General features: G+C 42.1%; 1 protein-coding gene across 3 annotated transcripts in view; it reads right to left on the bottom strand.

Annotated features, from left to right (window-relative positions):
- Positions 1–206: 206 nt before the first annotated feature.
- Positions 207–9,973, bottom strand: part of STN1 (STN1 subunit of CST complex) — a 35,947-nt gene continuing 26,180 nt past the window's right edge. For all 3 annotated transcript variants that reach the window (XM_059900305.1, XM_059900303.1, XM_059900304.1), the window contains 2 exons: positions 9,007–9,079; positions 207–975 (listed from right to left, as the gene is read on the bottom strand). In XM_059900305.1, the coding sequence (XP_059756288.1) occupies positions 818–975; positions 9,007–9,079 (231 nt within the window). In that variant the 3' untranslated portion in view covers positions 207–817. The remainder of the gene's footprint in view (positions 976–9,006; positions 9,080–9,973) is intronic.

The following is a 9,973-nucleotide window of genomic DNA, read 5'->3' as shown; positions in this document are numbered from 1 at the left end:
GATGGTGTCAGGATGTCCTGCACGTTCAATGGTAACCTTGACAATAACATCTACCACTGCCAAGTAATTGGTCAGCAGCCTCTGCCAAGAACTTCAGGGTATTAAGGGACAATGGATTTAGTCACAGTGTCCTCAAGCACAGGGAAATGTACTGAAACACCTTTTGATTCAGAAGGAAAATAAGGAAAACGACAAATACAGAGCCATGCCTTGGATCCTGTTTATTCCCATCGGGGCGTTGGTCTGTAGACAGAATTCAACCCAAGACTCCGGACCCATCACTAGTGTTTGACCCACAGAAACTGTAGGTCAGCGACACTCATCCAGGGAGAACTAGTCCTCTACACCAGGTTCTTAACCATCAAGATACACCAAGAAAGTACCTGATAGTCTGAAGTTTTAAAAAGTGTCTGAACTGGTGATCTGTATGCTCTTCAGCTCCCGCAGTACAAGCGCCTTTTCCACGGGATGCCCCTTTACCGCAACAGAGCCTCCAACCAGTTCAGCTGTCAACACTGTTTCTTCCTCTTCTGCTCTGTGAGTGATGCTTGGTCCAGCCAGGAGGCCAATGAGGAGGGTTTTCTTGTATGTCATGGCTGAGATAAGTCTTTTATCCCAGGATACAGCAGGCAGAAGGCAGCCTCCAGAATTCATGCCAAATTCCATTCTTCAAATTACCATATTTCATAGTTTATTATGAGATAATTGTCACCAGACCTATAAGCCTCAGCACGATGTTAAGATCAGAGCCCGGGAGTGAACGCCACCTGTTTTCTCCTCCTACCCCACTCCGCTCGCGCTGCCTGCCGGCCTCTCCTCAGAACGCAGTGTAGTAGTGCTCTGTGGTGCTGACGATGTCACTCTGGTCCTCCAAGAGCTCCAGCACCTGCCGCAGCACAGTTTCACTCAGGCCTGGGCTGAGGCTCAGGTGAGCACAGGCCAGGATGTGCAGGAAGTGGCAGCCCTTCTCCACGTCTGCAGGAAAAAGGGAGTTGGCTAAGCTTGGACACACCTGTCAGACCCTCCTCTCTCTCTCCTGTCCTCTCCTCTAAATGGAAGTCCTTCTTCATATTTCCTGGATCAGAACCTGCAGCTTAATAAGAGCCCCAGATAATTCTTATGCACATTAAAGCAGGAGACACACTGGCCTAGCTTATCAGTGAGAACGAACCAAAACACTGGTTCTCAGGTCTGTGCCATGGACCACTGCTCGGGGATGCAGGCCTTCAAGTTTCCAGGATTCCCAATCAATAATTTTATACTCACAACCCAGTGGGGATTTAGTGCTTGATAGGCTTTTTTCTCTAATGAAGTTACATGTACGAGCGCATGCATTCAGTTCTAACCCTCTAGCTTCCCAGGCGGGAGCCCTCTTGTGGCTGACAGCAGAGCCGGCTTGCAGCAGCCTCCAGATTCCTTCTGTAAATCCTGGACGGTGGGACTGCGGTGGTGACCTTTGGCCTGTTCTCACTCCTCTCTGACTAGGCTTCCAAAAAGTCTGCCTGTGACGGCTGTATTCTAGGAACCTCTCACCCTCTATCCAAAACAAATGAGACCATTCGTAGCAGTTCAGGACGACTGACCGCTCTCCTAGTTGAAATCAATGATTTGGAGTAGTGGTATTCACATTGAAGTTAGGACCATTAGAGGATCATGAAATCAATTTAGTGGGTTGTGGTTAGCATTCTTTTCTTACCAAACAGACTAGAGTATGAGATTACAAAATGTATTGCATTTTAGGTACGATAAATATTGAGAAACTTTATATTCAACTATATATGTATATGTATAGTTGAAATAAAATTTATAATAAAATTACATAATTTACTAGGTGATGATGTAAAATTTATTTGTAACATCGAGTCAAAGACAAACCTCATTCCTGGAAACAAACCCTCCTCAGTTTCCACCAAAGCCCCATTGACAGGGCCAGGCCTCTCACCGCCATATCCCCAGCATCTGGCCCACTAGTGCTCTGCACAGTCACTGAATGTTGTTTTCAGATGATAAAATGCTTTAGGCTCCAGGAAAGTCCTCAAAGAGGGGTTGTGGTGATGGGCAAAGCATGGTTGGGATTCTGTGCACCTTTGTGGCTTTGGGCAAGTCACTGCATCTTTAAGCCTCAGTTTTCTGACCCATGGGGAGTGGGGCTGGGGGGCACCTCTGAGGTCCTTCCCAGCGCTAAGGGTCAGGGATGCTCACAGGCAGTGGTCCTGGGCTAACAAAAACTTGCAAATTCTGACCTCTGGTGGCTAGTCAGCTCATTATTCCACCCGACTGGGTTACTGTTGGGAAACTTGCCACCTCCACTGGTCTCCACATTTCCAGGCTATTTCTTCAACATTCATTCGATCAAGATTTCCTGAACACCTACTACATGTGCAGCGCTGAGCAAGGAGGAGCAAGTACAGAGTGCAAACAGAGAGCTGACTCTGGAGTCCAAAGGACCCGAATAAAAATGCTGGCTCTATGACTGGGGCAAAGTGGTCCAGGTCTCTCAGTCCACGTCCTCATCTGTTAAATGGGAAGAAAAGCACCCACTTCACTCGTGGTTGTGTGGGTGAAAGGAGACCCACGGTGGGGGCATCTTCCATGGAGAATTACTATGATTCTATCGTCATATCCATAACCTAAGAAGATGCACATAACCTCGTCCCTGCTCTGAAGAAGCTTTGACTCTTCCTGAGAGGAACGGTTGATGACGGAGGGTGAAAGACTCCAACCAAACTGGGCTTGCACACGGCAGAGAGGAAGCACTGGGAATTTCCGCACTGCTCGGCTTGTGATCTTAGTTCTTTTAAGACCTGGGTGCTCAGGCTCAGGGCTCAAGGTGACTTACAGGCGTATGTGGTCAGCAATGCTGACTGCCCCAAAGGCCTTAAACTACTTCTTCACAAAGGCCATTCTGCCGTCCGAGGGCTGTCTGGTAAGGCTGTTCACAAAGTGACCTTCCATTCACGTGGGGAGAAGGACTGGTGTTAGTTCTTTAAAAGTTTGGAATTCACCAGTGAAGCCATCAGGTCCAAGGCTTTTCTTTGTTGGGAGATTTTTGATTATTGATTCAATCTCCTTACTATGTATCTATTCAGATTTTCTATTTCTTCAGGATTTAGTCTTGGTAGGTTTTGTGTTTCTAGGAATTTCCACTTCACCTGGTTATCCAATTTGTTGGCGTACAATTGTTTACAGTACTTTGTTATAATCCTTTTTATTTCTGTAGGATCAGTACTAATGTCCTCATTTTCATTTCTGATTTTAGTAACTGGAGTTTTCTCTCTTTTTTCTTAGTCTACCTAGCTAAATGTTTGGCAATTTTAGGGATCTTTTCAAAGAACCAACTTCTGGTTTCAATGATTTTCTCTATTGTTTTTCTATTCTCTATTTCATTTATTTGTGCTCTAATCTTTATTATTTCCTTCCTTCTGCTAGCTTTGAGTTACTTTCTTCTTCTTTTTCTAGTTCCTTAAATTGTAAAGTTATGTTAAGTGTTCTTAGCTATAAAGTTCCCCTTCATACAAAGCTCTTCTGTGTCCTAGAAGTTTTGGTACTTTGTGCTTTTGTTTTCATTCATCTCTAAGTACTTTCTAATTTCCCATATGATTTCTTCTTTAGTCTACTGGTGAACAGTGTGTTAATTCCCACAAATTTGTTAATTTTTCAGTTTTACTTCTGTTATTGACTTTTAACTTCAGAAGATGCTGGTCAGAGAAGATACTTTGTATGATATCTACCTTTTAAAATCTATTGAGACTTAATTAGTGGTCTATCCTGGAAAAGGTCCCATGTACAAGTTGTATGCTGTATGTATGCTGTTGTCAGGTAGTCTTCTGTGTGCGTCTGTTAGATCTAGCTGATTTATTGTGTTATTTAAGTCCTCTATTTCCTTATCTTCTGTCTAGTTGTTTTATCCATTATTGACAGTGGGATACTGAAATCTCCAACTATTATCATAGAACCATTTACTTCTTTCAATTCCATCAGTTTTTGCTTCATATATTTTGACGGTCTGTCATTAGGTACAAAATGTTTAAAATTACTATGTCTTCTGGCTGTACTGAACCTTTTATTAATATATAATGTCCTTCTTTGTCTCCTGCAACATTTTTCTTTTTAATTAATTAATTAATTTATTGGCTGTGTTGGGTCTTCGTTGCTGTGTACGGGCTTTCTCTAGTTGCGGTGAGCGGGGGCTACTCTTGGTTGCGGTGCGCGGGCTTCTCATTGTCATGGCTTCTCTTGTTGCGGAGCATGGGCTCTAGCCGCATGGGCTTCAATAGTTGTGGCACGTGGGCTCAGTAGTTGTGGCTTGCAGGCTCAGTAGTTGTGGCTTGTGGGCTCTAGAGCGCAGGCTCAGTAGTTGTGGCGCACGGGCTTAGTTGCTCCACGGCATGTGGGATCTTCCCGGACCAGGGATCGAACCCATGTCCCCTGCATTGGCAGGCAGATTCTTAACCACTGTGCCACCAAGGAAGCCCTCTTGCAACATTTTTGATTTAAAGTTTATTTTGTCTGATATTAGTATAACTGCCCCTGTTCTCTTTTGGGTACTATTTGCATGGGATATATTTTTCTGTCCTTTCACTTTCAACCTTCCTGTGCTTTTGGATCTAAAGTGAGTTTCTTGTAGTTGGCATATAGTTGGAGTTCTCGGGTTTTTTTTTTCAATCCATTCTGCCAATCTCTGTCTTTTGATTGGAGAGTTCAATCCATTTACATTTAACCTAATTACTGATAAGAGGGACTTACCTCTGTCATTTTGCTATTTGTTTTCTATATGCCTTATAGCTTTTGGTCCCTGAATTCCTGCATTACTGTCTTCTTTTATGTTTAGTTGATTTTTTTAATAGTGAAATGTTTAAATTTTCCTTTTGTGTATATTCTAGAGCTATTTTTTTTGTGGTTACCACAGGGATTACATTTAGCATCCTATAGTTATAACACTCTAATTTGAATTTATTGTAGTTTAACTTCAATAATATATAAAACCTCTGTTCCTTCTCCTTTGCAGCTCTGTCCCCACCCCTTTCAGTTGTTGATATCACAAAACCACAACTTTATACACTGTGCCCAAGAACACAGACTAATAATTCTTTTAAATGTATTAGGCTCCTAAGATTCTTGGTTTACAGGTTTTTTTTCTTTTAGCATTTTGAATATATCAGCCTACTGCCTTCCAGCCTCCAAAGTTTCAGATAAGAAATCTGATCATCTTACTGATGTGACAAGTTGTTTTTCTCTTGTAGCTTTCAAGATTCTTTCTTTGTTTTTGACTCTCAAAAATTTGATTATAATGTGTCTTGGTGTGGTCTCTTTGAGTTCATCTTAATTGGAGTTCACTGAGCTTCTTGGATGTTTATATTCATGTCCTTCATCCTATTAGGGACGTTTTCAGCCATTGTTTCTTCAAATATTCTCTCTGCCCCTTTCTCTCTTCTTCTGGGACTCCCACAGTGCATATGTTGGTCCATTTGATGATGTCCCACAGGTTCTTTAGGTTCTGTTCACTTTTCTTCAGATTCTTCCTGCTCAAATCTGCCTTTGAATCACTGGTAAACTTTTCACTTCAGTTACTGTACTTTTCAGAATTTCTTTTTGGTTTCTTTTTAGTTTTTGTATCTCTTTATTGATATTTTCTATTTTGTTCACCCATCATTTTCTTGAGCATCTTTAAGACAACTGTTTCAAAGTCATTGGGTAATAAATCTGCCATCAGGTCTTTTTCAGGGACAGTTTCTGTTGTTTTTTTTTCCTTTGAATGGGCCATAGTTTCCTGTCTCTTTGAATGTCTTTCGTTTTTAGTTGAAAACTGGACATTTGAATCTAATAATGTGGTAACTCTGGAGATTAGATTCTTCACCTTCTGTGGTGTTTGCTGCTTTTTGTTATTGTTTTTATTTTTTTTTTGGTTGTTGTAGGCTGTCTCTGTGCCAAGGAGCAGCCTGAGATGGAAACCTAAGGTCTTCTCAGGTCTATTTCTGAGCCTGTGCCTTTCCCTGGGCATGTGTGGTTGCTTTCTAATTTTCCCCATATATGCAGTTGCTTTTGAATGTTCTAGACTTTCTTTTCTGGCTCCAAAAGGGGTAAAAAAGAGAAATGAAGGGGTTAAAAAAAAAAAAGAGTGCCAGTCTTTTAAATCCCCTGGAGGTCACTTCAGCTGTTGGGTGAGGAGCTTACAACAATGGGAGGAGGTACAACAATGGCCACCCACCTCTCTGCCTGTACCTCTGTGATCAGAAGCAGCAATTGGTGATCAGAGTACAAATCCCTGATACATGGAGGACTGGGTCCTTTTTGCCCCCGCTAGCTCCCACAAGCTCTGTACAAGCTGCTCCAGAAACACATGCACAGCCTCCTGCCATGTAGCTGGGGATAGGGGATGAGTAGCTGCTACTAAGATCTGAAAATTGACTGAAATTAACCCCAATTTATTGTCCAAACCTTCCTCTGGAAGTTGCTAGCCTTGATAGACTCCAGAGTTCCAAAACAGCTACATCAGACAGATGCAATTGTTGTCTAAGTGGAGGGAAGGATTCTTGGTGTTCTTACTCTGCCATATTCCTAAGAGTTTCATAAAACACCAATTTATTTCATCCTCATAACAACCCACAATGTAGGTACAATTATTATCCCTGCTTTGCGTGTAAAGAAACTGAGGCACAGACTTGCTCAAGGCCACACAGCTACAAAGTGGCAGAGCTTGGATTTAAACCCAAGCAAGGTGGCTCCAGAGCCCAGCTCTTCACAACTATGCCATACGGCCCATCTTCAGACAAACCCTGTATCAGTGCTTTAGGGACCTAAAACTGGCCCATGTTTATAATCCTTTCATTATTGTAGGTTTACCCTCTGCTGAAATATTCATAAGTGACTAAAGGTTTTAAGTTCTCCTATGAATCATCCTGCCAAGGAAAACTCAATGCTATGTTTCGTACTGAAAGGTTAGAAACAAACTAAAGGTTCAGTAGGAGTAATTAAATAAATGGTCGAATATCTATCAATACATATAGTGGAATACTGTGCAGCCATTAAAAAGACAGGTACTTTTACACATACTGTTGCTGAATGACCGCTAGAAGCCAATGTTAGATTTAAAATACAAGGTATAAAACACTGAGTATTGTATGCTAAGCTTTACTTATGTTTTTTAGAAAGGATAAACTATACAAACATGTTTATAAGTGCATATAACATCTCTAGAAGGATATGCCAGAAACTAGTAACATCCACCGCCTTTGGAAAGGGGAACAGAGCCTGGGGCTCAGTGTTGGGAGGGAGTCTCACTTTTTCTGTGTGTGTTTTTGTACTTTTTGACTTTTTACCCTGTGCATACATTACTCACAATAATTTTTTAATGTCATAGGTATTTCTTATGAAAAGGGGTGGTTGCAACAGACTCTGACAATTCCTACAAGGCATGTTTACTGGTATTCTCAGTTACTCATGCTCCAGAATTTGTCTCCTGGGCGTTTACTAGTTCCAGGGAATTGGCTTATGTTTTTTAGAGGCTACCATTTACAGACTGAGTAGCAGAGCCTGTCCACCTTGACACACACACTCACCAAATCAGGAGCTGGCCTGTGGATTAGAAGTGGATATAAAACCTGCCACTTTATAGACCCTCAGGTCACCAAGGCTGTTTGGTTCTCCTAAGAAATGAAGTGTGAATTGCTTTCATTTGCTTCAGCAGGCCCTAGGATACTTTAATCCACCCTGTTCCTAATACACATCAAAATAAGAATCTAGCCAGATGGCGTGGGACTAGCATGAGGGCAGGAATGTCACCTGGGGACTAGCCTCTCCTCTCATCCCTTCTTGGTTGAAGAATCCCACATTTCACAGCTCTAAAAAGCTCCTTAAATTGTGGACAGGTGGTTTTTCCCCCAACTAAAGGATATTTATCCTTCTTGTTCTGAATGAAGTGAACAGTAGTTAGAAACCTTGCATTAAAATAATAGATTGCTTTCAGTTTATTTTAAGAGCTGTTGCCACACCACTCTGGGAGGTGACTTCATGGGTCCTTAAAAGCTAAGTAGGGCTGCATACCACAAACACCAGGGCTGGAGATCTGGTCCAGCTCCACCTGCTGACTCAGCCTGGAACAGGTCCAGGCCCCAGGGACATATGGGCTTTAAGGACTCGAGGTGGACCTCCCAGGAGAGAAAGAAAGCAGAATGAGGAGGCCTATGCTCATTAACAAGCCTTTCCACTTTTCTTCTGGTGTCATTTGTTGACATATGCCAACATTTGTTAATAGCACATGTTTGCAAAAGGTAGACTTTGAAAAGTCACCTTTACACAGGATTTAAACATAGGACTAATGCTTTCTTCTCTTTCTATAACTATTATGAAAATGGTAATGTCTGTTGTCAGATTATCTACAATTTGAGTTTCTAACCACTAGGGGCTGACCTAACTCCACTAAAACCAACTATTTTCTCAACCATTTCTTTTGCAAATTATCAGGTTTCAAGATGACTGAATTACACTGTTCACAAACTGTAATGTCTAGAACCATTCCTCCCAACCTTGAAGGGCTTGATGTTAGAAGAGAGGAAAATGTCAGGTTTCGGTTCAGAGACAAGAAGGAAGAGTAGAACAAGAAATAACACAAATTACAGAGGACACAAAACCAGAAGGATGTTAAAAAGTCCTAGCCTAACAGCTTACCTTGTTGTATCAGAATCACCTGAGGAGCTCACCTGTCTAGCCCCCATCCCAGCCCCTAGTGAATCAAAATCCCTAGGGGTGGGACCTGAGTGTTGTATGTTCAAAAAAGCTCCAAGGTTGACTCTTACGTGTGGCCCATGTCAGAACAACTGTGCAAGGCTAACGCTCACTTTAGAAAGAAGGAGTCTTGAGGCTCAGAGAGGGCAGGTATCTTGACCAGTCATGCTTCCAAGTTGTTACTGGGAAAGGCCCCAGGCTTCCTGACTCTCCATCTAGTGCTCTCCGGGAGGGAACAGCCCCCTCCAGGGCACCGAGACACATGTACATTACACCACTTACGATTTGGTTTCTGGCAGTCTTCTTGAATGATCTGGTGGATCTTTCTGTGCAATTCTTTGTCTTCTCTGGTTACCTAAATAGGAAAAACAGTTCGGAAAGAAATGTTAAGTAAAACAGAGGTTGTGTCATCCAGACTCCCAAATTAGTCTTTAGGATAGTTTCTAAAGATTTCATAACAATCCTCATCCCTACACCAACAATAAGTGTCATTTTTGATACCTGGCCAGTTGTCAAACCAGTTCTGTCCCTAAGTAGCTCACTGCTCTGAAGTCCACCCACAGGCATATTCCCTCGGGAGGTGGTTTACTGGGGCCATGATAGAAAGAAAAGCTGGAATCCCTTGCTTTCAAGGAGCAACTTTCTTCTTAAATATTCATAACACATTCATAAAATTTCTCTTATTCATTATATTCTTGAGGGAGGCACAAGTGATCAAACCCGAGGACTCTTTCCTCTTGTGTTTCTTCTTTTCTGTCTTGGGTTTCACATTCCTTCACCCAACCATAGGGAAAAAAACAAAAGAAATAAAACTGTAAGGCAAAGCTAGCAAGAGAGTAAATCTAGCTTATAAATGGAAACACTGTCAGTTCTCAAAGGCAAACATAACCAAGGTTCCTTTCTCAGCCAGCTCTGGTAAGAGGGAAGCAGCCATCAAATGGGTTTCACCTTCATGTTCAACAGTAAATCTAAAATCAAAGAGAAAGAAAGGAAAAAAGAGGAAGAAAGGAAGGGGAAAAAAGGAAGAACGGAAGGAGAAAAAAAAAAGTACGCAAAAAAACACATATGTCAGGAATGCTCCTTGGACTGACGGACTTGGAACGAGCAGATTTAAGAATGGGGCTTCTGATAAGGGCCCTTCTCTGGACTTACAGGGTGTTGGGAAGATTAAGTAAGGTGATGTGGGAGAGCTGCTGAAAGCTGGAAAGCACTATACAGAGAGAAGATAACTATGTCCCCGAGGCAATGC

The sequence above is a fragment of the Balaenoptera ricei genome, chromosome 16 (assembly GCF_028023285.1).
Source record: "Balaenoptera ricei isolate mBalRic1 chromosome 16, mBalRic1.hap2, whole genome shotgun sequence".
NCBI classification, from domain to species: domain Eukaryota; kingdom Metazoa; phylum Chordata; class Mammalia; order Artiodactyla; family Balaenopteridae; genus Balaenoptera; species Balaenoptera ricei.
This window is presented reverse-complemented; position numbering and strand designations above follow the sequence as displayed.